Raw genomic sequence first — 27,245 nt, forward strand, 5'->3', positions numbered from 1 at the left:
CCTTAAAAAAAATTTTTTTTATTATCTAGATATATACAATCCTAGGAAAAACATGGCCATTGGCTTGAATCATGGATGTCACTAGATGTAATTCGTTGGGAAATTTTACCTATTTTATTTAGCCTCAATCTCATCATCATAGAAACATAATTCTACGTAGTTCATAAGGAGGGTGAGGAATAACTAAGAATATATAAAGTATCTAGCACAGTTAGTGTGTCTCTTTCTGTTCATCCCGTGGTTACAGCTAATGCAGAAAAGGCTTTCCAATCCTTTCTCACCCAGACTTACGGGGGTGTGTGGGGGAATGCCTGCAAGTAGTGTTTTGGGATCTTGTCTAGAGTAACAGCACTCCGGCCAGGTAGCAGAAAGGCTCCAAGGTACATCCCATCTGTTTCCTAAAAAAGGGGACACAGGCCCTGAGGGTCCGGGGAGAAAGACTAGGGGTGGGGGTGGGAGCACCCGGGGAAAGGAAGGAAACTCCACATTTGTTTTGATGGGGGAGGTGTGTGTGGTGATTGTGGTAGCACTGAGTCTTCTTTCCTCACGGAGGGGTTTGAGAGCCACAACGAACGACTAGGGACTCGTACCGCTTTCCTTAGGGCCCCCGAACGTGGCAAGAACCCACCCTTTGCAGCGCCAGGCGCCGTGCCTCACTTTCTCCATTTGCGGACTCCAGTTCCCAGGATGCAGAGCAGCGACCAATCTCCTGGCTCTTCTTCCATCCCCCTCCCGGGAAAGATTGCCCCTGGCCAAGGCAAGGAGGCTGGTGGAGCTTCTGGGACTGAAAACTGCAAGGGAACGGAACTAGAAAGTGGCCGCAGTCCTAGTTTCACGAGCCGGTCAGTGAAGGAGGCAGGTCCGGGGCCGGGGCGCAGAGGAGGGGGGCTTCATTCCCACGTGTCTGCACAGCGGCCGGCCCGGCGCAGTCGGGGTTAACCCGAGGCGGAGGGATCCCACAGCGTGTGCGTAGAACTGCAGAGTCACAGCCTTTCCTCCGAAAGGGCCGTATCCCTCCGCCGCTCCGCTCCAACACAAAATAGGGCCGCGTCTTCTCCTTTCTCCGCTTCTCGAGTGGGGTTCCCCAGGCAAAAGAGCCCCCCGGATCTTGCGCCGGAGGCTTCCTGAATCTCTACGACCGCTGCCGAGATCTCGGGCCAGGAAATAGCCCCTTCGCAGGAACCACCCTACCGGCCGAACAGGAGGCGGAGGGGGGGGGAGGCGGAGCGGCGCCGCGCTGCACTACTTTCCTCTCCGGTTGCAAATGGCTGCCTCGTTCCCCACTTTCCGCTCAGTTTCCTGACCCCCCGGTGCCGGGAGCCGGGGTTGGGCCATGCACCTCTAGGCTCCCCGCGATCACAGCCAGCCGGGGGTCGAGGGGGTGCCGCCGATCAGAGCCGGCCAGGCCGGGGGCGGGGCAGCTCCCGAGGCCAGAGGGGAAGGGAGGCGAGCGCAGGGCCTGGAGCGGCCGGAGGGGAGCGGGCAGAGGGCTCGCACCGCCCGCCCCTTCCTCTTCCTCGCCCACCTACCCTCCTCCCTTCCCCGGGGGGGAGCAGAAGGTGGGGGGCTCGAAGCCTCAGAGGGTGAGCGCTCGGGGTCGAGGAGCCCGGCGCTGGGTGTGTGTCAGGTTCAGCCCCGCGGCCCCGCCGGCTCCGCGTCGCCGTAGCTTGCGCGGCCCCGGGGCGCCGGCCCGGGCGGGGAGAGGGGCTCGGCGCTCCTGCGAGGGTCTCACGTTCCATCCGGGCCCGGCGCGGGGCGGCGCGGCATTCCTTCCGGGCTGCTGGGGAGGCGCCTCGACGTTCCATCTGGAGAGCCTCGACGTTCCGCCCGAGCCCGGCGCGGGCGGCCGGGGCGCTGGCCCGGCCCTAGGACTAAGAGGCCGCCCGGCGACGCGGATGCGGAGCCTGCTCGCCCAAGATCAAAGCCACCGGTGCTCTCTTTGTGTCCGCTCGGGATTCGCCGCCCTGGGGCTGTCCATGGAAACCTAAACTGCTGGAACCCGAGGCAGAGAACCCTTCTTTGGCTTCTTGCGTTTTTTTGGGGGAGGAGGGTGGCCACTCCGACCTGGATTTACCGTTCTTGGCCCCCCTAAGCCCCCCCGTGCGGGGGGCGGCTGTGATCGCTCTGGCGGTTGGAGGTCGGGGAGCGGCCCGGGCTCTGGCCATGTTCTCGGATGAGGATTTCTGGATCGCCCTGTGAAGAGGTGAGTGAAGTCTGCCCGGCCAGGGCCCAGAAAGGGTTGGACTGGGGGCATAGCCAGATGGACTATCTTGGCCGGAGCTGGCCTTTAGGTTGGAGAAAGGGGTGCCAGAGCTGAGGAGGGTTCCTTTGGCAGTGTCTGTCAAGGCAACCTGAGCCAGTCGCCGGGGCAGAACCGAGGCCTGGTGTCTTGGGGTGTGCCTCTTTAAAGACTGGGGGTTCAGGGAACCACGGGAGTTTGGGAACCTGGCCAGATCGCCTTTCTGCCTGTTTATTTTTGTGTTGGGGGGAGCTCTGCTAAACTAGGACCCAGGCCCTGATGCCAGCACCAATCCCAGTTGGCTGCTTCTCCCTCAGGGTTCCTTGTGGGCCTTGGGAACAGAACAACTTTGGGAGGGAGGATAGAGTGCCACTGCCAGGTCAGACTTACTGCCAGGTTGGACTTTAAGGTTGTTCTTGCCCATCCGGGCACCCAGAGCAGTCTCTGGGAGACTCCAGGAACCCTAGATATTTCACCAGGCCTTATTTCACTGTGCAAAGGGAGAGTGTGTGGAAATTAACTAGTGTGATGAAGGGGGTGGCTGGGGCAAGAAGGAGGCGGGGCTGGGGGCAGCTCTGGCCTTGCTGTTCAACTTTAAACTGCCCCTGCCTGACAAAGTGACCCCAGCAAGGCCTAGTGCTGTCTTAGCCTGCTTTGCCTCCCCTCCTCTGGGGATGGACATAATCTCTAGGGGATTATAGAGTAGGCCGTTGAGATTTGCTCCCTGCGAATGTGGGCTGCAAAAAAATGGCTTTTGTCTCCCGCTTTCTCTGGGCCTAGTGTGGAGAGCTGGTTGCCCATAAGTCCTGGCCAATCCCATAGGCCCCTCCCAGACCTCTCCAAACCCTTTTCAATTAGGGAATGTTAACTGGTCCTCAGATCCTGTCCTAAGCCTACAGAATAGTGTGGCCTGTCCCTCTTTGGAGGAGAAATGACCTGATCAAGAGCTGTTTCAGCCAAAGCCTGTGTTTCCAACCCTGGCAGGAGGTGTTGGGGAGAAGGGGTGTGTATGTGAGTGCATGAAGGTGCAGCATGAGCCTCATGCCTCTGAGCCCTGGGCTGGGACAGCCCCTCTCACAGCTGTCATGCTGCCCAGCAGGGATTTGGCTAGTGTGTTTTGCTCCCTCACTCCACCCTCTCCAACATACATAGGTTAGATCTCTTCCAGTCTGATCTTGGAGAAAATAGGGGTTTTGCCCTTGAAAGATTTCTGGGTGGTAACCCTGAGGTGAGAGGTGCTACAGGGGTGGTAGAGTAAGGCTAGCTGTCACCCATGCTCTCTGCCACTGCTGCCTCTGAAGGGACCCTCCTGTTGTGTGTCCCCAAAGAGCTTCCTTAGGAGGGACCTCTCCTTGTTAGCTGTGGCTGACCCCAGGATGACCCAGAGACCGTCCGGAGGGTCGACGGGCCCAGTGTTGCCATTTGGATTCTTCCTGGAGGGCTGGCCCAAAATGGGGGTGGGGAGAGGTGTGGTTTGATTCTCAGGCTGGGAACCAGGAAGTCCTGAGTCCTACAGAAGAGCTGTTCACTCAAGGGCCTACTTCAGCCTTTCACCTCTCCAAGCTTCCATTTCCCCATTGGCTGGGAAAATAGAGTTAAAACTATTGGTCTGGGATGGTGTCAGGGAGGAGAGTGGGTTGAGATGAATCCCTGTCTTCTTTGCTGTTTTGGGCCTCTTAGGTCTGGGGCTAAGGGAAGCCAGCACAATTTTACCTCCTAGATCTGTACTTCTTTGGGATCTCTCGTTCCCCAGAGGAAGCCTGGCTAGGTATTAACCCAATTTAGATCCAGGGAAAAACCCTTGGTGTATATATGTATGTGTGTGTGTGATTTCTGGCTGTGAATGATGGGATGGGGGAACCTGTGGTCTTTATTTGTTTAGCTGTGTTCAGGGGCCTGGCAACTGGGACTTGGCATTGGGGCACAGGTGCTAGACTGCAGGGGTAGAGAAATGGAGCCCCAGCTTCTTGGAGGTGCCCCTAGATTGTTTTTGGCACAGCTTGGAGGATACTCTACTGTGTGCTACTTGGTCTATCTTCCATGTCCCCATGAATGAGGCTGTGGCTTTGGAAGATGTTGATACTCTGTCTTCCAAGGCTGACGAAGGTGGTTTCTGTATCTCCCCAAGCAGTGCCAGCCTTACCAGCTTGAGAGGGCTGCGCTCGGGGGAGGGCAGAGGAATTTGTCCCTCTGGCCTTGTGTGAAGCAGTCCTCCTCCCACCCGCTGTATTATCACTGTTGCTTTTTATTTCTTACTGTTTGTGACTCCTTTGGCCTCAACTTTTGAGAGCAGAGCTGGTAGAGGATCTTTGCGGGTATGTAGTGGTAAGGAACACATTTAGGAAACTTTGAAGTCTTTGGGTGTGGTCGGGCCTTGAACGACTGCTTGGGAAGAGGGGGCTGGCTGGTACCCTGACCTCCAACCCCTACTTCCCAACAGTGGCTTCTAAGAGCCCCTTGAAGTTCCAGACCAGCTTTTCTGTGGGCCGGCCAGATGACCACCCGACTTTTCTTTCAGGTGTGGTTGTGTGGCAGGTTTGGGAAAGAGATGACCAGGGAATGGAGGTAACAGGTATCAGGTGATACTTCACTTTCCCAATCTGGTAGATTCTGAAAGTATGAAGGGAAAAAAGTAAAACAAAATTTCTTTTCTGGTGGTATGTCAAAGAAGGTGCATTGCTAGTCTCTGAAAATGGAGTGTGAGCTCAGGGGAAGAGAACTGATATTGTGGTTCTTAGGTAATTGATTCATCAGTCCTAGGCACTTTTGAGGGTTCCCCCATCTCATTTGCCCCAGTCACACAATCCCAGTGGCTGACCACTGGGGTAGTTGGTTTGGGAAGAGAGGCTTATCCTTACTAAGGTTGGTGTGGTCCCTCTGGTTAAATAAGAGTGGAAAAGGTGGGAGAGAGAAATTTCTCAAACTTTTATTTAGAGTTCTGTTTTAGGGATTCCCTCCTCCCATGCCCCCAGCTTCCTTAAGAACATACTTTCTTTTCTCTGCTTAAGCCCCTATCCCTCCCATTTAGAGCTGCTGGCACCTATCTCTTTCTCCCTTTTTCTTTTTTAAATTTTTTTTAATGTTTATTTATTTTTGAGAGAGAGAGAGAGAGAGAGAGAGAGAGAGTGGGGGAGGGGCAGAGAGAGCCAGAGACACAGAATCCAAAGCAGGCTCCAGGCCCTGAGCTGTCAGCACAGAGCCCAACACAGGACTCAAACCCACAAACCATGAGATCATGACCTGAGCCGAAGTTGGACGCTTAACCGACTGAGCTACCCAGGCGCCCCTCTCCCTTTTTCTGTAAGATGACTTTCTTCTTCCTCACCTCTACAACTTTGCTTTTCTCTTTTCTGTACTCTGCTTAGTTCTCTCTGAGGTTTAGGAAAATATGTTCAACGGGTGGGTCTCAACCTTCTTAGGTGTAACTTTAGATTGTTTCATTTGGCTCTGGTATATATAGTCAGGCGTATCTTAGAAGAGGGGACCGTTACCCCCCCCACCCCCATAGTGTGTGTGGAAACCCTGCTTTACCGAAGAGGAAGGAAGCTACTCTGCTATGCTGTGTCCTCCCGGGTTTAGAACTCCTCTAAGTGGCAGTGTGCTTCCTGAGACTACAACTCCCAGCATGCCTAGCTTCAAGCCTAGCTACACATGCTCAGTAACTCCTAAGGCCCACTTCTGTTAACTACTAGGGACCTCTGAGGAGGAAGGGCAGTTAGTGTTGCTAAGGGCAACGACCTGAGGCCTTCAGGCTGGGTGAGATCCTGAGCTCAGTCACAGCAGGGGAGGGGGGGTGGGAGGGGGCCTGAGCTGGATTTGGATGGGCCGTGGGTAGAAATTGGGGAGTTTCTTCTTTTGTGTTTGGGATCGCCTGTTTGAAACTGGTGGAAGTGGAGGAGATCCATCCATAGCTAGGCTTTAGTCCCAGTAATGTATTCTATACCCTGTAAGACCGCAGACTCTGTCTCTGGGAGAGGGATTTTGACTGGATTCAGACTTCTTGGGTTATGGCTACCCCTGGGTTGGCACTGATGTACCTCTGGGATGGTAGCTGACTTGAGATCTGAAGAAAAAGGCCAGGGAATAGGGCACACCAGAAACCAAGAACTCAGACATGAAGCAAAGGGCAGTACTAGATATAGCTTGGATGTGCTTCTAGTTGGATGCTCTTGCCCTGGGAACTCTGACACAGGAGGTAGGAAGTGGGAAAGGGGAGAGGACCTCCTGAGAATCCAGAGCGGGAGAATAGGGTATGTGTTTATCTGGGGAGGAAGTAGGCAGTGGGTAAGGGTTAGGGAGAAAGTTTTTCCTTGTCATTAGAACAGGATTTTGTAGGTATGGCTTTGCTCTGCTTTCTGTAAAGTAGTTACCAATAGCTGCCTTCCTCCTAGGATGCTAGGGAAAGTGTTTAGTGGGGAGACTTACTAGACATGTAGATCTTTCTTTCTGCTCTGACAGGTCTCCCCGAGAGGGCCCTGCCCAGTCGGAGAGAGGGATGGACAGCCAGAAGCCGCCTGGTGAGGATAAAGATTCAGAACCGGCAGGTGAGTAGGGCAAATTCTGGGTTTGCTGGCAGCTTTCTGCCCTTCCCAGGCAACCTTAGATTTCTGGCCCTGGCACAAAGACAGGAGCTAAGTCTGTCTAATAGACAGGTAATTGAAGGACTTTGTTCTTTGGAGCAAAAGTCAAATTGCCATCACTGTAATTCACCAAGGGTTTTGGTTAATCTCATGGGTCTGATCAGTGGACTAGTATTTTTATTTATTTATTTATCTATTTATTTATTTATTTATTTATTTATTTATTTATTTATTTATTTATTTATTTAATTTAAGTTAGTTAACATACATTGTAGTATCGGTTCCAGGAGTAGAAATTAGTGATTCATTATTTACATATGACACCTAGTGCTCATCCCAACAACCGCCCTCTTTAATGCCCATCACCCATTTAGTCCATCCCTGCCCCCCCACCTCTCCTCCATCAACCCCCAGTTTGTTCTGTGCATTTAAGAGTCTCTTATGGTTTGCCTAGACTAGTACTATATAGAAGATGATGGCTGATGCTTGCTTCTCTGTTCATTCAGCTGATGGACCTGCAGCCTCTGAGGAGTCAGGCACCACTGAGCCAGACCTTCCCAACCCACATGTGGGGGAGGTCTCTGTGCCCAGTTCTGGAGGTCCTAGGCTTCAGGAGCCTCCCCAGGACTGCAGGTAACTTGGGGAAATGAGGATGTAAAGCCACACAAAGATTTGATTTGAGAGTCTGGACTTTCAAGGAGGAAGATTTAGGAAGATGAGTGTTTGGGAATCATAGGCATGCCAAATCATGGGGATGTTAGGGGTGCCTTTGGGCAGCGGTCGGCATGGTACTAACGCTTGTGTGTCCACAGTGGGGGTCCGGTGCGGCGTTGTGCTCTCTGTAACTGCGGGGAGCCCAGTGTACATGGGCAGCGGGAGCTACGGCGCTTTGAGTTGCCATTTGACTGGCCTCAGTGTCCAGTGGCGTCCCCTGGGGGGAATCCAGGGCCCAACGAGGCAGCGCTGCCCTGTGAGGACCTGTCACAGATTGGTTTCCCTGAGGGCCTGACACCTGCCCACCTAGGAGAACCTGGCGGTAAGTGAGGAGAGGTGGGGTAGCTGACTTGGGCAGGAAAAGGGGGTAGGGACTGGGTGGTCCTGAGCCAGTCATTACCTTTCTGCTAACTCTTTCCTTTCTGTTTATCCTTTTCCATTATAAAGGGTCCTGCTGGGCTCACCATTGGTGTGCTGCGTGGTCGGCAGGCGTATGGGGGCAGGAGGGCCCAGAACTATGTGGTGTGGACAAGGCCATCTTCTCAGGGATCTCACAGGTGGGGCTGGGGCCAAGGGATTGCATAGGCACAGGGTAGAGCGAGCAGGGCTGGTGGGATTCTGAGAGGCTAGAATGAGAAGGGCAGTGGTTAGACGGAGGCAGAGCCAGTGCCTGACCTATTGCTCTGGGGAGAGCGGCTAGCACTGACACTTTGTCTCCACCCTGGCAGCGCTGTTCCCACTGCACCAGGCGCGGTGCCTCCATCCCTTGCCGCTCACCCGGATGTCCACGGCTTTACCACTTCCCCTGTGCGACTGCCAGCGGTTCCTTCTTATCCATGAAAACACTGCAGCTGCTATGCCCGGAGCACAGTGAGGGGGCTGCACATCTGGGTAAGAAGTGCTACCCTCTGGACACAGGGCAAATAAGGGGCCAAGTGTGCCTGGGGTTTTTGTGTGAACTTATGCCCCACTAAAAGAGATGTGAACTTTGTGAGCACAGGGACTTTTCCTTGTTTACCACGGTGTCTGCAGCGCCTAGAAGAGTGTCTCCCGTATATTGGGCAAATACCCAGTAACTATTTGTTGTTTGTTCGTTCTGTGTCTATGGAATGCCTGTTACGTAGAGAGCACTGTGCTGAGTCCTGCAAGGAATCCATAGCTGACCCATCTTCTTTGTCTCTTCCCATGCTAGAGGAGGCTCGTTGTGCAGTATGTGAGGGACCAGGGGAATTGTGTGACCTGTTCTTCTGTACCAGCTGTGGGCATCACTATCACGGGGCCTGCCTGGACACTGCTCTGACTGCCCGCAAACGTGCTGGCTGGCAGTGCCCTGAATGCAAAGTGTGCCAAGCCTGCAGGTAAGAATAGGAGGGCAAGAGAGAAGCCTTAGGTGAAGCACAGGTTAGGGTTGAAAATGAGGGCAGGAAGGATCTGTTATGTGCCCTATGTGCCTGCAGGAAACCTGGGAATGACTCTAAGATGTTGGTCTGTGAGACGTGTGACAAAGGATACCACACCTTCTGCCTAAAACCACCAATGGAGGAACTGCCTGCTCACTCTTGGAAGTGCAAGGTGATTATCCCTCTGATTCTGCCTTACTCTCCCTAATTCTACCACCTGTCACACCTCATTTCCCCATTGTGATGAGTCCTGTGCTCTCCTCCAGTCTGCTCTCTGACCAGTGCCTGTTTTGCCTGCTTACTTCCCCTAGGCATGCCGGGTATGCCGGGCCTGTGGGGCAGGCTCAGCAGAGCTGAATCCCAACTCTGAGTGGTTTGAGAATTACTCGCTCTGTCACCGCTGTCACAAAGCCCAAGGAGGACAGCCTGTCAGTTCTGTGGCTGAGCAGCATCCCCCTGTCTGTAGCAGGTAAGTAACATGGACTGAAGGAGATTGGGAAGTTACGCAGTTTGGAGGTATTGAGACTGGCAGGGGCCGTGTTAAAGCAAGTCGACTTTGAGAGGGGAGCCCCAAGGTGGGCAGTACGATCCGTAGCATTCGTGCCTCACCTCAGCACGCTGTCTAGGAGCTGATAGCTGATGAGAGCCCTGGTGCCTGCTCCCCTGTACCCTCTGCAGGTTCTCACCCCCAGAGCCTGGTGATACCCCCACTGATGAGCCCGAAGCTCTGTACGTTGCATGCCAAGGGCAGCCAAAGGGTGGGCACGTGACCTCTATGCAACCCAAGGAACCGGGGCCCCTGCAATGTGAAGCCAAACCACTAGGTGAGTAGGGTTTGAGGGTTCCTGAAAATAATTCCTGTCTGTTCTGTGACAAGGGACAGTTTCTGCTTTGCCTTAAACCCTGTATTTTTGATGGAGTAGAGCTGGGCTAGGTGGGAGCATAGTGTGTTATGTCTGCAGGGAGAGCAGGGGCCCAACTTGAGCCCCAGTTGGAGGCCCCCCTAAATGAGGAGATGCCACTGCTGCCCCCACCTGAGGAGTCGCCCCTGTCCCCACCACCTGAGGAATCGCCCACATCCCCGCCGCCTGAGGCATCGCGCCTGTCCCCACCACCTGAGGAATCACCCCTCTCTCCACCGCCTGAGGAGTCTCCTCTGTCTCCTCCACCTGAGTCATCACCCTTTTCTCCACTGGAGGAGTCACCGTTCTCTCCACCAGAGGAGTCCCCCCCATCTCCCCCACTCGAGACACCCCTGTCTCCACCGCCTGAAGCATCACCCCTGTCCCCACCATTTGAAGAGTCTCCCCTGTCCCCCCCACCTGAGGAGTTGCCTACTTCCCCACCTCCTGAAGCATCTCGCCTGTCTCCACCACCTGAGGAGTCACCTATGTCCCCTCCACCTGAAGAATCACCCATGTCTCCACCACCTGAGGCATCTCGTCTGTTCCCACCATTTGAAGAATCACCCCTATCCCCTCCACCAGAGGAGTCTCCTCTCTCCCCACCACCAGAGGCATCACGTCTGTCCCCACCACCTGAGGACTCGCCCATGTCCCCACCACCTGAAGACTCGCCTATGTCCCCCCCGCCTGAGGTATCATGCCTATCCCCCCTGCCTGAGGTGTCACGCCTGTCCCCACCGCCTGAGGAATCTCCCCTGTCCCCACCGCCCGAGGAGTCTCCCACGTCTCCTCCACCTGAGGCTTCACGCCTATTCCCGCCGCCTGAGGACTCACCCGCTTCCCCACCACCCGAAGACTCACCTGCTTCTCCGCCCCCGGAGGAGCTGCTCATGACCCTACCGCTAGAGGAGTCATCCTTGTTGCCACTGCCTGAGGAGCCACGACTCTGCCCCCGACCTGAGGAGCTGTGCCTGTCCCCTCGGCCTGAGGAGCCGCGCCTGTCCCCTCGGCCTGAGGAGCCGCGCCTGTCCCCTCGGCCTGAGGAGCCCTGTCTGTCCCCCCGGCCTGAGGAGCCGCGCCTGTCCCCCGCACTTGAGGAACCGCGCCTGTCCCCTGCGCCTGAGAAGCTGCATTTATCCCCTCCGCTTGAGGAGCCACATCTGTCCCCCCGGCCTGAGAAGCCATGCCTGTCCCCTGCCCCTGAGGAGCTGTGTCTGTCTTCCCGGCCTGAGGAGCCCTGTCTGTCCCCCCGGCCTGAGGAGCCACGCCTGTCCCCCCGGCCTGAGGAGCCACGCCTGTCCCCCCAGCCTGAGGAGCCATGCCTGTCCCCCCTGCCTGAGGAGCCGCAGCTGTCCCCCGTGCCTGAGGAGCTACGCCTGTCCCCCGGGCCTGAGGAGCCGCGCCTGTCCCCCCAGCCTGAGGAGCCGCCTCTGTCCCCCCGGCCTGAGGAGTTGCGCTTGTCCCCCCAGCCTGAGGAACCGCGCCTGTCCCCTCGACCTGAAGAGCCCCCTGAGGAGCCAGGCCTATGCCCTGCACCTGAGGAATTGCCCTTGTTCCTCCCACCTGGGGAGCCACCTTTATCCCCCTTGCTTGGAGAGCCGGCCCTGTCTGAGCCTGGGGAACCACCTCTGTCCCCTCTACCTGAGGAGTTGCCGTTGTCCCCATCCGGGGAGCCATCCTTGTCACCTCAGCTGATGCCACCAGGTAAGGGGATGTTAGTCCCCCTTTGTCTGGGACAGTCTTAATTCTTTATAGTGCATCTAATCTAAGAGCCTCCCTTTTTCTATTTCCAGATCCTCTTCCTCCTCCACTCTCACCCATTATTACAGCTGTGGCCCCGCCGGCCCTGTCTCCTTTGGGGGAGTTAGAATACCCCTTTGGTGCCAAAGGGGACAGTGATCCTGAGTCGCCATTGGCTGCCCCCATCCTAGAGACACCCATCAGCCCTCCACCAGAAGCTAACTGCACTGACCCTGAGCCTGTACCTCCTATGATCCTTCCCCCATCTCCAGGCTCCCCAATGGGACCAGCTTCTCCCATCCTGATGGAACCCCTTCCCCCTCAGTGTTCTCCACTCCTGCAGCATTCCCTGCCTCCCCAAAACTCCCCTCCTTCCCAGTGCTCTCCTCCTGCTCTGCCACTGTCCATTCCCTCCCCACTGAGTCCCATGGAGAAGGCAGTGGAGGTCTCAGATGAGGCTGAGCCACATGAGATGGAGACTGAGAAAGTCCCAGAACCTGAGTGCCCAGCCTTGGAACCCAGCCCTACTAGTCCTCTCCCCTCCCCCATGGGTAACCTTTCCTGCCCTGCACCTAGTCCTGCCCCAGCTCTGGATGACTTCTCCGGTCTGGGGGAAGATACAGCCCCTCTGGATGGGACTGACACTCCTGGTTCACAGCCAGAGGCTGGACAGACCCCTGGCAGTTTGGCTAGTGAACTTAAGGGATCCCCTGTGCTCCTGGACCCCGAGGAGCTGGCCCCTGTGACCCCTATGGAGGTCTATGGCCCAGAATGCAAGCAGGCAGGGCAGAATTCACCCTGTGAAGAGCAAGAGGAGCCACGTGCACCAGTGGCCCCTACCCCACCCACTCTCATCAAATCCGACATCGTTAATGAGATCTCCAATCTGAGCCAGGGTGATGCCAGTGCCAGTTTTCCTGGCTCCGAGCCCCTGCTAGGCTCTCCCGACCCCGAAGGGGGCGGCTCCTTGTCCATGGAGCTGGGGGTATCTACAGACGTTAGTCCAGCCCGAGATGAGGGCTCCCTGCGACTCTGTACTGACTCGCTGCCAGAGACTGACGACTCGCTACTGTGTGATGCTGGGACAGCTATTGGCGGAGGCAAAGCTGAGGGGGACAAGGGGAGGCGGCGCAGCTCCCCAGCTCGTTCCCGCATCAAACAGGTGAGAGGCCATCCAGCCGCTGGTTGTGGTCAATGTGATGTCAGTGTCAGATGTGTGATCCTATGTCACGGATAGCTTTCTACCTGGTTTACTGAATCCTAGACTCTTCAGGGATCCTTTATTCATCCTCTTTGTTAAGGGAAATACTGATACATAGAGAGGGAAGTGAAGTGCCCGGGTTCGTAGTTACCCAGTAAGAGAATGAGGACTAGAAAGTCAGGTCTCTCTAGCCAGTGTTTTTCTCATTGTGCCATGTTGGTCACTTTCTCCTTGGGATGGGGGCATGGTTTGAGCTGGAGCTATCTACCTGTCACAGAGAGCTTGGCTTTTCCCCTGCCCTGAGTAGGACTCCTGGGCCTTATCACCCGTCATGCTCTGTCCGTTCATCTCTTCCCTTCCCCCCTGAGGCTGTAGACCCAGTACACTACAGGATTACAAACTCCTGACTTGCTGTTGTAATCGTCCTCTTCCCTCACTTAGGGTCGCAGCAGTAGTTTCCCAGGAAGACGCCGGCCACGTGGAGGAGCACATGGAGGACGTGGGAGAGGACGGGCCCGGCTAAAATCAACTACTTCTTCCATTGAGACTCTGGTAGTAAGGAGAGGCTTCCCATTTCCCAAACATGCTTCAGCTGGCCCTTTCAAGATTAAACACCCTTTAAATCCTGCCAGTCCCCTGCACGCCCACCTACCTGCTTACTAGTCTAGGGCCTGTCCAGCTATGTCTGTGCTTCTGTCCACCTGGCCCCCAGGCTTCTCTGAAATCTCTGCTGTTGGGCTGAGGCCAAGTTTGGGAGCTGGGGTGTTCTTCTGCTTCTTAGTCCTGGCTCCTGGCCTTCATCTTAGCCAGGGGTTCACGCCTCCTTCCCCCCCAGCACCAAAGAGGAGAGCGGCTTAGTGGGGGCAGATTTAGCTGCCTCACTTGCCACAACTCTCTGCCTGTAAGGTTGCTGATATCGATAGCTCTCCCAGCAAAGAGGAAGAAGACGACGATGACGACACCATGCAAAATACTGTGGTTCTCTTCTCCAACACAGACAAGTTTGTCCTAATGCAGGTACTGTACTTGCCTGTGGTATAGTTCCATCCTCAGCACTGAGACCTGGCAGACCCAATGTTGGCTGGGCATATTTTGGTGGGAGGGTAAATGGGGAAGACCAAACTGAGGACCTGCTTCTGGGGATACCCAGCTAATGAGAAAACACAGTGAATCAGGATCATGTTGTTCGTTTGTTTGTCCATCCATCAAATTTCTCTTTAGTGTCTCCTCTGGGCTGGGCAGTGAGCTAGGAGCAAGGGGTATAGCCGTAAAAAAGGCAGAAATGATCTCTGCCCTATTGAAGCTTATAGCCTGGGGAATTTAATGTATGTTCCCACCTGAATCATCTCAAAGCTGATAGAATTTTGTCAGATATGTTACTCTCTCATCCTGACCAGTCTATATCCTTCTTACCTTCCTTTCACTTCTCCTTCCTTTTACCCATGTCAGGATGTACCAATTCAGATTCCCTGGTCAGATGAGCAAGGCATGATAGGAAGGAACAGGCCCGTGATAGCTAAGTGTCCTGACAATGGGGGGTGGGTTTTTGGTTCCTTGACTCCCCCCTTTCAGATTAGTGTTGTAGTTGGTTGCTGGGACTGAGTGAGATTGAAGAGGCCAGGTTGGACATTCGGGTTTCTGTGTGTTTCTCTAGGACATGTGCGTGGTATGTGGCAGCTTTGGACGGGGAGCAGAGGGCCACCTCCTCGCCTGTTCCCAGTGTTCTCAGTGCTATCACCCTTATTGTGTCAACAGCAAGGTGAGTTCAAGGCCCAAGAGGCCTGGACTGGGAAATGGGGTCAGTTATTTCTTACATTAGGCCCCCATTCTGGTCACACTACTTTATTTAAAAAATTTTAATTTGAGTATAATTGATATTGTTTGCTTAAAATGGCCATTGGTCATGGAAGTTACTTGTCAGTCACTAGTGGTTACAAACTCATCTTGGGGCAAAGTACTTTGGAAATCATGGCGGTCTTTATTAAGTTTCTTTGTCGTAGATCATGATTGGTATAATTTAATCCATCGTCTGAGTTGTGAAAACTTTACATGGCCTGGAGATAAAATATAAAATCAAAATCATAAGCACAAGTCTGCAAAGAGAAAGCAGTGTTTTTGACCCAAGTGTGGTCACTTGTTTTGGGGTTTTCATTAATGCTGATTTAGAACTCACTGCTGACATTCACTAATTTGTAGCGATAGCAGGTTCTAAACGTTCAAGAAATGTTGGGGGAGATACAACCTAATTCTATCCACAGTCTTTTGGGGACTTGGCTAGTAAAAGATTGTAATGAGGTAGTGGCTGGGTGAGGCCATTCTCTGATCAGCAGAGATCCCTGGGAGCCTAAGTTTAGAGTCACTACTTTTGGGGATGGAGGTGCTCTACGTAGCCTTCCTGTGTTCAGATGGAGGTCTGGCCTGAGCACTGAGGTCCTCCAGCCCTACCCACGTAAGTCCCACCCTCCCCTAAGAAGTCTTCCCTCTCCTGTACGTCACACCCTGAAGAATTGCCATCTTCTGCCCCAGATCACCAAGGTGATGCTGCTAAAGGGCTGGCGTTGTGTGGAGTGCATTGTGTGTGAGGTGTGCGGCCAGGCCTCGGACCCCTCACGCCTCCTGCTCTGTGATGACTGTGACATTAGCTACCACACATACTGCCTGGACCCGCCACTGCTCACCGTGCCCAAGGGTGGCTGGAAGTGCAAATGGTAGGGAGACCTGGGATCTTGAGCGGCCTGGGCAGGAGATGTTGGAGGGATGCGATGTTGCTGACGTGACAGAGGCTGGGTTTAGAAGGCTGGGCTGGGTGCTTGCTTCTCAGTGAAGACGTCTCTGGATGCCTTGGGGAGGCTAGGTACTGAGGGTCTGTCTTTCTGCCCCCACCAGGTGTGTGTCTTGTATGCAGTGTGGGGCTGCCTCTCCTGGCTTCCACTGTGAATGGCAGAATAGTTACACACACTGCGGGCCCTGCGCTAGCCTGGTGACCTGCCCTATCTGTCATGCCCCATATGTGGAAGAGGACCTCCTAATCCAGTGCCGCCACTGTGAACGGTGAGGGTGTCCTCCCCTTATATGGGTCTCCTCTTCCCTGTTCTTAGCCTTGCACTGTCTGGGTTTATTTCTTCCTGTTTCCCTTCTTCCAGGTGGATGCATGCTGGCTGCGAGAGCCTCTTCACAGAGGATGACGTGGAACAGGCGGCCGACGAGGGCTTTGACTGTGTCTCCTGCCAGCCTTATGTGGTAAAGCCTGCTGGTGAGTACCAGGTGCTGGGGAGAGGGGAGCAGGGGTCAGGGCAGGGCTCTTACTTTGGGACAGGGCCTCAAGCTGCCTTGGTTTGCCCGTCTCTTCCATAGCGCCTGTTGCTCCTCCAGAGTTGGTGCCTATGAAGGTGAAAGAGCCAGGTGAGTCACAGAAATCCCGAATGCCAAGTCTGGAAGAGACCTTAGACGCTGTCTAGTCCAGCTCCAACCCAACTTCACCTCCTCATTTTCAGAGGAGGAAACTAAGATCCTCAGAGGTTGAGTGGCCTGCTCAAGGTCACCCCCAGTAGGTTAGTAGTAAAGTTATAATGAGAACCAAGGCCTCCATTTTCCCAGGCAGAGTTCATTCCACTAGGCAATGTGGCCTTTGCAGAATCTCATCTCCAGAGAGCACAGAACACAGATTTTTCTTCTCAGTGAAGGGGGCCTCAGTGAAAGGGCCTCTCCTCCTCCATCATGATGTGGGCACTGTATGCTGGCATTGGCAAGTAGGGGCCTTCTTAGGCCTGGGTAGCTAGTGAATTCTTTGGGTGAACTAGTGTGAGTCCTGAGCAAAGTCAGGCTTCTGTAGTAGCAGTCTCTGTGAACCCCTCTGGGTCACTGATGGAGAACTCAGGCCTCAGCTAGCACCCACTCGTGGCCTGTCCCCTCCAGCCCTCCCTCCCCAGTGTTCACCTCGGTCCATCTTTTGCTGCTTTTGTCCCAGCTGGGGACTTAGGCTGAAACTTGGGAGTTCTGGTTTCTCTGGGGCCTCCATCCAGGGGCTACATGCTCTTCTCCTTTGTGCAGAGCCTCAATACTTTCGCTTTGAGGGTGTGTGGCTGACAGAAACTGGCATGGCCGTGCTGCGTAACCTGACCATGTCACCCCTGCACAAGCGGCGCCAGCGGCGAGGACGGCTTGGCCTCCCAGGGGAGGCAGGGCTAGAGGGTTCTGAGCCCTCAGATGCCCTTGGCCCTGATGACAAGAAGGATGGGGACCTGGATGCTGACGAGCTGCTCAAGGGTGAAGGTCAGGCTGGGGAATCTCAGGGAGTGCCCAAGTAGTGGGAGCACTCCCGTGAGAGTGGGGCGTTGGGTGGGGCAGCAGTGCCACTCCCAGTCCCCCTCAAACCACGGTTGGGCTTGTCCAGATGGCTCTGTGGCAAAGCACTGGGCTCTCTGTTCTCGGATAGCAGGATGACGAGCTTAGAAGGGCGCGTGCTTCTGATCTTCTTCCCTCTCTCTCTTGTCTCTGTACACAGGTGGCGTAGAGCACATGGAATGCGAAATGAAACTGGAGGGGCCTATCAGCCCTGATATAGAGCCTGGCAGAGAGGAGACCGAGGAAAGCAAGAAACGCAAACGCAAACCCTATCGGCCTGGTGAGGCCCTGGAATGGGGAGGTGGGTGGTGAGGGACAGTTCACCAGGTCCCCAGCAGCTTCTCAGTCTCACTCTCCCTCTTCCTAGGCATTGGTGGTTTCATGGTGCGACAGCGGAAATCCCACACACGTGTGAAAAAGGGGCCTGCTGCACAGGCGGAGGTGTTGAGTGGGGATGGGCAGCCCGACGAGGGTGAGACGGGTGAGGGCTCCAGTGGGGCCTGGGAGAAGGTGGGGATTCCAGGACCTATGGGGCACTGCCAGGGAGGCCTGGGAGGTGAGGGCTCACTCATGGGCCACGAAGGTGGTGGGCCCAATTGGTGCTGGGGAGAGAGTGGGCAGAAAGTGTCCCTTGAGTGTGTTGGGAGCAGCACGCCCAGTGTCCCCCGAGAGGGGCTGACACCTCCCCTTCTGTCCCCAGTGATGCCTGCAGACCTACCTGCAGAGGGCCCCGTGGACCAGAGCTTAGCTGATGGGGATGAGAAGAAGAAGCAGCAGCGGCGTGGGCGCAAGAAGAGCAAACTGGAAGACATGTTTCCTGCTTATCTGCAGGTGGGTCTTTGGCTCTCTGCAGGGTGACGGTGCGTCTGCCCTGCGGAGCATGAAGAGGCCTGTTTCTCTTACTCTTCCTGCAGGAAGCCTTCTTTGGGAAGGAGCTGCTGGACCTGAGCCGGAAGGCCCTTTTTGCCGTTGGGGTGGGCCGGCCCAGTTTTGGACTAGGAGCCCCAAAAGCCAAGGGGGATAGTGGCTCAGATAGGAAGGAGCTCCACACGTCACAGAAAGGTCAGTTATGTGGGGGTGAGGTGGTCTGAAAGGATCCAACTTCCTCTCTGTGCTTAGAGGCTGGTGAGGGGATTTGGTGGGGGACAGGCTGGCCTCCCCGAATTGAGGGTGGGCCAAGGCCCTGGCCTGTGGAGCTGGGGGCCCATTCTGGGCATCAAGTGTAGGGCATCTCTGACTAGAGTGGGGACTGTTGCTCATAGGAGATGATGCTCCAGATGTTGCAGATGAAGAATCCCGTGGCCTGGAGGGCAAAGCAGATACACCAGGTGAGGGCTGCTGGGAGGACTGTGTCTTCTCTTGGTTTTGCTTCTGTCAACATGTTTTGCCCCTGAGCACCATCTGGTTGGCGGCTGGAAATTGTTTCGTGTCCTCTGGGGTCCAGGGTGGCTAGTGTGGTGCCTCTGCACTGTCCTTGGTTGACGGGTTTCTCTTGGCAATTGCAGGACCTGAGGATGGAGGCATAAAGGCATCCCCAGTGCCCAGTGACCCCGAGAAGCCAGGCACTCCGGGTGAAGGGATGCTTAGCTCTGACTTAGATAGGATTCCCACTGAAGGTGAGGCTGTGGCCCACACTTGTCGTGTGTAAGGGTCCTCTGTGGGAGAAGAAGGTCCTACCTGTGGGACTGCCATCTGTACAGCCAGCTTCTTTGGTGGGGAGTCCTGGGCACCTTCCCTGGCCATGGCCATTTGTGGCCCTGCAGTGTCCCGTCAAATCCCCAGTCTTCCTTAGCGGCATCCTTCATCAATCCCCCACAGAACTGCCCAAGATGGAATCTAAAGACCTGCAGCAGCTCTTCAAGGATGTTCTGGGTTCTGAACGAGAGCAGCACCTGGGTTGTGGAACCCCCGGCTCGGACGGCAGCCGTACACCGCTGCAGAGGCCCTTTCTTCAAGGTGATACGGATGGCAGTGGCATCAAGACTGGGTGTCCAGATTTGGCCAAGCTCACCCCCAGGATGGGCCTCTTGCTCTCATTCTCTGATCCTGTGCCTCTTGTAGGTGGACTCCCTTTGGGCAATCTCCCCTCCAGCAGCCCAATGGACTCCTACCCGGGCCTCTGCCAGTCCCCATTCCTGGATTCTAGGTTGGTATCTATGCTTAACGTCTGTGGACAGTCCCTGCTGTCCCTTCCCTCCCACTGGGGCCACGCCAAGGGAGGGGACCTTGGACTCCGGGGTGCTGCTGTAGAAACGCTTGTCTCTGCTCCTTTGTTAGTGGTCCTCCTTATGGGGGCAGGGCAGTGGCCTGGGAACTCTAGGCAGTTTGTCTGGGGTGGGGCTTGGCTTCCTTGCCCTCCGTGACTCTCTGCCCCTGCGCCCCAGGGAGCGCGGGGGCTTCTTTAGCCCGGAACCCGGTGAGCCAGACAGCCCCTGGACAGGCTCAGGGGGCACCACGCCCTCCACCCCCACCACCCCCACCACGGAGGGAGAGGGCGACGGGCTCTCCTATAACCAGCGGAGCCTTCAGCGTTGGGAGAAGGATGAAGAGTTGGGCCAGCTCTCCACCATCTCACCTGTGCTCTATGCCAACATTAACTTTCCCAATCTCAAGCAAGATTACCCAGGTACCCATGGAACGGAGGCAAGGGAAACAACCTGGGAATGTGGTGGGCACAGGGGTCACCTGCCAAGTTTCCTCTAACGAAATACCTCTGCCCTCCAGACTGGTCTAGCCGTTGCAAACAAATCATGAAGCTCTGGAGAAAAGTTCCAGCTACTGACAAAGCCCCCTACCTGGTGAGCCGGAAGAAAGCCTAGGTCAGGGTGGGAACTGGGGCTCGAGGGTGTTTCTGGGAAATTCACCTCCGTTCTTTCCATTACCCACTCCCAAAGCAACTGGGCCAGAAGGGATCAGCTTCTGGGTAGGGAGTGAGTGACGTGAGGGATGGGGGCTGGGCATGAAACTGAGCCCTAGGCCTAAGGCTGTGTCCTGTATCCCTCAGCAAAAGGCCAAAGATAACCGGGCAGCTCACCGCATCAACAAGGTGCAAAAGGTGAGTGGGGGCCAGGCTGGGTCGTGCCATCCAGATCCTATAGCTGGGGGCCTCTTGAGGGTGTGGGGGACATAGGGCTTGCCACAGCAGCCTGACTGCTCTGTGCCTGGTCTCCCCCTGTAGCAGGCTGAGAGCCAGATCAACAAGCAGACCAAGGTGGGCGACATGGCCCGTAAGACTGACCGACCGGCCCTACATCTTCGCATTCCCCCCCCAGCCAGGGGCACTGGGCAGTCCGCCCCCCGCTGCTGCCCCCACCATTTTCATTGGCAGCCCCACTACCCCCGCCGGCTTGTCTACCTCTGCGGACGGGTTCCTGAAGCCGCCGGCGGGCACAGTGCCCGGCCCCGACTCGCCCGGTGAGCTCTTCCTCAAGCTCCCACCCCAGGTGCCCGCCCAAGTGCCTTCGCAGGACCCCTTTGGACTGGCCCCCGCCTATGCTCTGGAGCCCCGCTTCCCCACGGCACCACCTACTTATCCTCCCTATCCTAGTCCAACTGGGGCCCCTGCGCAGCCCCTGACGCTGGGTGCCTCATCTCGTCCTGGGACGGGCCAGCCAGGGGATTTCCACACTACCCCACCCGGCACCCCCCGGCACCAGCCCTCCACACCCGATCCCTTTCTCAAACCCCGCTGCCCCTCACTGGACAACCTGGCTGTGCCTGAGAGCCCAGGGATAGGGGGAGGCAAGGCTGCCGAGCCCCTGCTGTCACCCCCGCCTTTTGGGGAGTCTCGGAAGGCCCTAGAGGTGAAGAAGGAAGAGCTTGGGGCATCCTCTCCTAGCTATGGGCCCCCAAACCTAGGCTTTGTTGACTCACCTTCCTCAGGCCCCCACCTGGGCAACCTGGAGTTAAAGGCACCTGATGTCTTTAAAGCCCCCCTGACCCCTCGGGCATCTCAGGTAGAGCCCCAGAGCCCGGGCTTGGGCCTAAGGCCCCAGGAGCCACCCCCTGCCCAGGCTTTGGCCCCTTCTTCTCCCAGCCACTCGGACATCTTTCGCCCTGGCCCCTATCCTGACCCCTATGCCCAGCCCCCGTTGACCCCTCGGCCCCAACCCCCACCCCCTGAAAGCTGCTGTGCCCTGCCCCCTCGCTCATTGCCCTCAGACCCTTTCTCCCGAGTACCTGCCAGTCCCCAGTCCCAGTCCAGCTCGCAGTCCCCATTAACACCCCGTCCTTTGTCTGCCGAGGCTTTTTGCCCATCCCCTGTTACCCCTCGCTTCCAGTCCCCTGACCCTTATTCCCGTCCACCCTCACGTCCTCAGTCCCGTGACCCATTTGCCCCCTTGCATAAGCCACCCCGACCCCAGCCCCCTGAAGTTGCCTTCAAGGCTGGGCCTCTAGCCCACACTCCACTGGGGGCTGGGGGCTTCCCAGCAGCCCTGCCCTCGGGACCGGCAGGTGAGCTCCATGCTAAGGTCCCAAGTGGGCAGCCCCCCAATTTTGCCCGGTCCCCTGGGACGGGTGCATTTGTGGGCACCCCCTCTCCCATGCGTTTCACTTTCCCTCAGGCGGTAGGGGAGCCTTCCCTAAAGCCCCCTGTCCCTCAGCCTGGTCTCCCTCCACCCCATGGGATCAACAGCCATTTTGGGCCTGGCCCTACTTTGGGCAAGCCTCAAAGCACAAACTACGCAGTAGCCACAGGGAACTTCCACCCATCAGGCAGCCCCCTGGGATCCAGCAGTGGGTCCACAGGAGAGGGCTTTGGGCTGTCCCCGCTACGCCCCCCATCAGTCCTACCACCACCTGCACCGGATGGATCCCTCCCCTACCTGTCGCATGGAGCCTCACAGCGGGCAGGCATCACCTCTCCAGTCGATAAGCGAGAAGACCCAGGGGCTGGATTGGGTAGCTCTTTGGCGGCACCTGAACTTTCAGGTACCCAGGACCCAGGCATGTCCAGCCTCAGCCAGACAGAACTGGAGAAGCAGCGGCAGGTGGGTGGACATCCTGGAGTAAACCCCCATATCTTTGCTTTTCTTGTGCCAGCTCTGTGATTGGAGTAGAATGGACTTAACCCACTTCTCTGTTCTCTGCACAGCGCCAGCGACTACGGGAGCTCCTGATTCGGCAGCAAATCCAGCGCAACACCCTGCGGCAAGAGAAGGAAACAGCTGCGGCAGCTGCAGGAGCAGTGGGGCCCCCGGGCAGCTGGGGTGCCGAGCCCAGCAGCCCTGCCTTTGAGCAGCTGAATCGAGGCCAGACTCCCTTTGCTGGGACCCAGGTAGATAGAGTGGTGGCAAGGGGTGGCGGGTCCAGGATACTGAAGGCAACCCCTCCTTCATCCACCTCCATCTCTCCCAGGACAAGAGTAGCCTTGTGGGGCTGCCCCCAAGCAAATTGGGTGGCCCCATCATGGGGCCAGGGGCTTTCCCCAGCGATGACCGACTCTCCCGGCCACCTCCACCAGCCACCCCTTCCTCTATGGATGTGAGCAGCCGGTAAGCTCCAAAGCAAAGGTTAAAGCAAGGGAGGAGATCTCACCACCGTTGTGTGTTGCCCCACGTTTTCCTGTGTCTGACCCTTGTCCAGTATCACTTACTCTTCTTCCTCATTCCTTCTTACTGTGTCAACTCCATCCTTCCTTAATGCCCTAAGCCCATGTTCTAGCACTTGGTCCTGATTTCATCTTACTGACTACCGCATATTCTTCCAGGCAACTGGTGGGAGGCTCCCAAGCCTTCTATCAGCGAGCACCCTATCCTGGGTCCCTGCCCTTACAGCAGCAGCAGCAGCAGCAGCAGCAACAACTGTGGCAGCAGCAGCAGCAACAACAGCAGGCAACAGCAACCTCCATGCGCCTTGCCATGTCTACTCGCTTTCCATCAACTCCTGGGCCTGAACTTGGCCGCCAAACCCTAGCTTCCCCCTTGGCAGGAATTCCCGCCCGCCTCCCTGGCCCTGGAGAGCCAGTGCCTGGTCCAGCTGGTCCTGCCCAGTTCATTGAGTTGCGGCACAATGTACAGAAAGGACTAGGACCTGGGGGGGCTCCGTTTCCTGGGCAGGGCCCCCCTCAGAGACCCCGTTTTTACCCAGTAAGTGAGGACTCCCACCGAATGGCTCCTGAAGGGCTTCGAGGCCTGGCAGTATCAGGCCTTCCCCCACAGAAACCCGCAGCACCTCCGGCCCCTGAATTGAACAGTAGTCTCCATCCAGTGCCCCACACCAAAGGTCCCTCCCTGCCCACTGGCTTGGAGCTGGTCAGCCGGCCCACCTCAAGCACTGAGCTTGGCCGCCCTCCTCCTCTGGCCCTGGAAGCTGGGAAGTTACCCTGTGAGGATCCTGAGCTGGACGATGACTTTGATGCCCACAAGGCCCTAGAGGATGATGAGGAGCTTGCTCACCTGGGCCTGGGTGTGGATGTGGCCAAGGGAGATGATGAGCTGGGCACCTTGGAAAACCTGGAGACCAATGACCCTCACCTGGATGACCTGCTCAATGGGGATGAGTTTGATCTGCTGGCCTATACTGACCCTGAGCTGGATACTGGGGACAAGAAGGACATCTTCAATGAGCACCTGAGGCTGGTAGAGTCGGCCAATGAAAAGGCTGAGCGGGAGGCCCTGCTGCGGGGGGTGGAGCCAGGACCCATGGGCCCTGATGAGCGCCCTCTGCCTGCTGCTGATGTCTCTGAGGCCCGTCTGGCATCGGTGCTCCCTGAGGTGAAGCCCAAGGTAGAGGAAGGTGGGCGCCACCCTTCCCCTTGCCAGTTCACCATTACCACCCCCAAGGTAGAGCCAGCACCTGCCACCACTTCCCTAGGTCTAGGGCTGAAACCAGGACAGAGTGTGATGGGCACCCGGGACACCCGGATGGGCACAGGACCCTTTTCCGGCAGTGGGCACACAACTGAGAAGGGCCCCTTTGGGGCCACAGGAGGACCACCAGCTCACCTGCTGACACCCAGCCCGCTGAGTGGCCCAGGAGGGTCCTCCCTGCTGGAAAAGTTTGAGCTGGAGAGTGGGGCCCTGACCTTGCCCGGTGGACATGCAGCATCAGGGGATGAGCTGGACAAGATGGAGAGCTCGCTGGTAGCCAGTGAGTTACCCTTGCTCATCGAAGACCTGTTGGAGCATGAGAAGAAGGAGCTGCAGAAGAAGCAGCAGCTTTCGGCACAGCTGCAGCCTGCCCAGCAACAGCAGCAACAACAGCAGCAGCAGCAGCAGCAGCAGCAGCAGCATTCCCTGCTGGCCACACCAGGCCCTGCCCAGGCCATGTCTTTGACACATGAAGGCTCTTCTCCCAGTTTGGCTGGGCCCCAACAGCAGCTTGCCCTAGGACTTGGGGGTTCCCGACAGCCAGGCTTGGCCCAACCACTGATGCCCACCCAGCCACCAGCACATGCCCTCCAGCAGCGCCTGGCCCCATCCATGGCCATGGTGTCCAGTCAAGGACATATGCTAAGTGGGCAGCACGGGGGGCAGGCAGGCTTGGTGCCCCAGCAGAGCCCACAGCCAGTGCTGGCACAGAAGCCCATGGGTACCATGCCACCTTCCATGTGTATGAAACCTCAGCAGCTGGCCATGCAGCAGCAGCTGGCTAACAGCTTCTTCCCTGATACAGGTAACTTGAGCCAGGGGCACTGGCTTAGTTACTCAGGGGTGATCACTGCTACCACCAAATGGACACTGGAGCTAGAGACCTAAGATAATCCCCAGCTGAGGGAGGTGGGACACAAAGAGCATGGGCTAAACACCATACTAGCAGTGCAGGCAGAAGCATTGTAGCTTTTGCCAACGGAGGAATGGCGCCTGGCATAGAGCAGGCAGTTAGATACTTGAACAAATGGAATGAATGCATGAAGCCTGGTTGGCAAGGGCTTTGTAGCTGTGCGAGACCAGAAGATCGGGAGCTGGAGAGAAGTAGTGCAGGAAACAGCAGTCCAGGCGGGCACAGGCCCTTGAGTGGGAAATGTGGGGGGAAGCCGGTGAGTGCGTTTGGAGACCATATTGAGGTGGCTAGGCCAGAGTGGACTCCATGTGGAGGAAGGTAAGCGGGTACTACCCTAATTTTGGAGATGTGAGAAGGGGGGCCAGATTGAGGAAGATCTCAAATTCAATACTGTTTATTGGGATAACATTTGTTAAGCAGTGTGCCAAGCACTTTACCATCGTCGTCCAATTGAATCACAACAAACTCATTAAATAGGTACTGCCAGGGTCTTCAGTTAGGGAAGTAGGCATGGAGGGCGAGTAACTTGCCAAGATCATAGAGCTAACAGCTAGAGTTTGAATCCTGCTCCTCTGGTCCTCTTGACTATTTTGTGGCCTTAAAATAGGAGGAAAGGGAGTTTGGGTAGTCCTTAAAAAAATTTTTTTTTTTAATTAGTTCTCTTTATTTTTGAGAGGCAGAGAGAGACAGAGCACGTGTGGGGGAGGCAGAGAGAGGGGGAGGGAGACACAGAATCCAAAGCAGGCTCCAGGCTCTGAGCTGTCAGCACAGAGCCCGATGTGGGGCCTAAGCTCACGAACCGTGAGATGACCCGAGCCGAAGTCGGACACTCAACTGACTGAGCCACCCAGGCACCCCAGGTTAGTCCTTTAAAAAGTGGAGAGTGAAGTTGTGAGAGCAGTGGAGAAATATAAAATGTGCAGGATTTTAGGAAGATGTAAGTTTTTGGTGGTTGCTTATTTCTCCTTTTTAACCCAGCATCCTGAATAGGCAAGAAATGGGCTGTAGGTGATGCATGTGGTGCCCAAAGCAGCACTGGCATCTAGGACTTTGGCACAGTGCCCACATCTAGGGTTCTTGGGCTGCACTAGTTGCCCTAAGAGTACTTCTGTTGAAGAATGCTTTCTAGGTCATAAAGTGTACTCACAGTCTTTGTTACATTTGATCCTCATGGTAGTTCTGTGAGGTTGGCGGAGTAGGGAATCACAAGGTCTGTCAAATAGAGGAGGAAACTGAGGCTCAGAGAAGTCAAATGACGTTGATACATTAGCTCAGCAGATGTTTACTGAGTACACTTTAGCACTGTGCGAGTAAAAACAGGGCCACTATCTTGTGAATAATAAAGCCGAGTCAGCCAGGCTCCCTGGCTCCTAGTCTTTCTAACACTTTCTTGCCATGCCATTGTTCTACTTGGTTTGGTGGAGGTCAAGGTGTTGGAAGGAATGGCAGATGCAAAGTGGAGTATTGAATCTAATGTCCACCTTACTTGGCTCTCCCCTCTCCAGATCTGGACAAATTTGCAGCAGAAGATATCATTGATCCCATTGCAAAAGCCAAGATGGTGGCTTTGAAAGGCATCAAGAAAGTGATGGCTCAGGGCAGCATTGGAGTGGCACCTGGTATGAACAGGTAAGACGTGGGAGGTGGGGGGTGGTTGGCTCTTTCCTTTCCCAGTCTTTTCCCTCCTTCCTGGTCCCCTTCCCTACTTGTCCCACCTCTTTGCCTTTTAACTTTCCCCATCACCTGTGCATCCCCTTTGCTTTGGTGGACTCCAGGCAGCAAGTATCTCTGCTAGCCCAGAGGCTCTCAGGGGGGCCCGGCAGTGATCTGCAGAACCACGTGGCAGCTGGGAGTGGCCAGGTAAGTGATCAGTTGGGAGTAGGAACTTGTGTCCTATACAATCAGGCCACCCTTTTAAGGGCCTAGTATGGAACAATGACCCTTTAGCAGTCTCTCTCATCACAGGAGCGGAGTGCTGGTGACCCTTCCCAGCCTCGTCCCAATCCACCCACCTTTGCCCAGGGAGTGATCAGTGAGTAGAGGGATGGGGAGGAGTGTGCAAGGGAGTGGGGTGTGTGGAAGAAGAGGGATTGGGATCACCCTTTTGCAGGTCCTGACACCCTGTTTCCTTTCCCAGATGAGGCTGACCAGCGGCAGTATGAGGAATGGCTGTTTCATACCCAGCAGCTCCTACAGATGCAGCTGAAGGTGCTAGAGGAGCAGATCGGTGTGCATCGCAAGTCCCGGAAGGCTCTGTGTGCCAAACAGCGCACTGCCAAGAAGGCTGGCCGTGAGTTCCCAGAAGCTGATGCTGAGAAGCTCAAGCTGGTTACAGAGCAGCAGAGCAAGATCCAGAAACAGCTGGATCAGGTAGGGAAAGCAGACTTCAGCCTAGAA

At 55.9% G+C, this 27,245-nt stretch overlaps 1 protein-coding gene across 1 annotated transcript in view; it reads left to right on the forward strand.

Annotated features, from left to right (window-relative positions):
* The first annotated feature begins 1,011 nt into the window (after positions 1–1,011).
* KMT2D (lysine methyltransferase 2D) overlaps positions 1,012–27,245 on the forward strand; it is a 38,427-nt gene continuing 12,193 nt past the window's right edge. The window contains 40 exon segments of the mRNA XM_040488262.1: positions 1,012–2,203; positions 6,698–6,783; positions 7,326–7,452; positions 7,632–7,855; positions 7,981–8,090; positions 8,262–8,424; positions 8,726–8,891; positions 8,991–9,105; positions 9,245–9,402; positions 9,612–9,757; positions 9,896–11,542; positions 11,632–12,740; positions 13,221–13,334; positions 13,686–13,796; positions 14,434–14,538; positions 15,306–15,487; positions 15,666–15,830; positions 15,923–16,032; positions 16,134–16,181; positions 16,830–17,051; positions 17,284–17,403; positions 17,491–17,595; positions 17,824–17,954; positions 18,038–18,185; positions 18,386–18,451; positions 18,629–18,739; positions 18,942–19,079; positions 19,185–19,269; positions 19,508–19,749; positions 19,848–19,921; positions 20,128–20,178; positions 20,302–20,385; positions 20,387–22,114; positions 22,219–22,401; positions 22,482–22,618; positions 22,834–24,740; positions 26,354–26,477; positions 26,624–26,708; positions 26,814–26,880; positions 26,986–27,218. Coding sequence (XP_040344196.1) covers positions 6,735–6,783; positions 7,326–7,452; positions 7,632–7,855; positions 7,981–8,090; positions 8,262–8,424; positions 8,726–8,891; positions 8,991–9,105; positions 9,245–9,402; positions 9,612–9,757; positions 9,896–11,542; positions 11,632–12,740; positions 13,221–13,334; positions 13,686–13,796; positions 14,434–14,538; positions 15,306–15,487; positions 15,666–15,830; positions 15,923–16,032; positions 16,134–16,181; positions 16,830–17,051; positions 17,284–17,403; positions 17,491–17,595; positions 17,824–17,954; positions 18,038–18,185; positions 18,386–18,451; positions 18,629–18,739; positions 18,942–19,079; positions 19,185–19,269; positions 19,508–19,749; positions 19,848–19,921; positions 20,128–20,178; positions 20,302–20,385; positions 20,387–22,114; positions 22,219–22,401; positions 22,482–22,618; positions 22,834–24,740; positions 26,354–26,477; positions 26,624–26,708; positions 26,814–26,880; positions 26,986–27,218 — 10,890 coding nt within the window. The 5' untranslated portion in view covers positions 1,012–2,203; positions 6,698–6,734.

The sequence above is a fragment of the Herpailurus yagouaroundi genome, unplaced genomic scaffold (genome assembly GCF_014898765.1).
Source record: "Herpailurus yagouaroundi ecotype Mexico unplaced genomic scaffold, PumYag 166, whole genome shotgun sequence".
Lineage (NCBI taxonomy): Eukaryota > Metazoa > Chordata > Mammalia > Carnivora > Felidae > Herpailurus > Herpailurus yagouaroundi.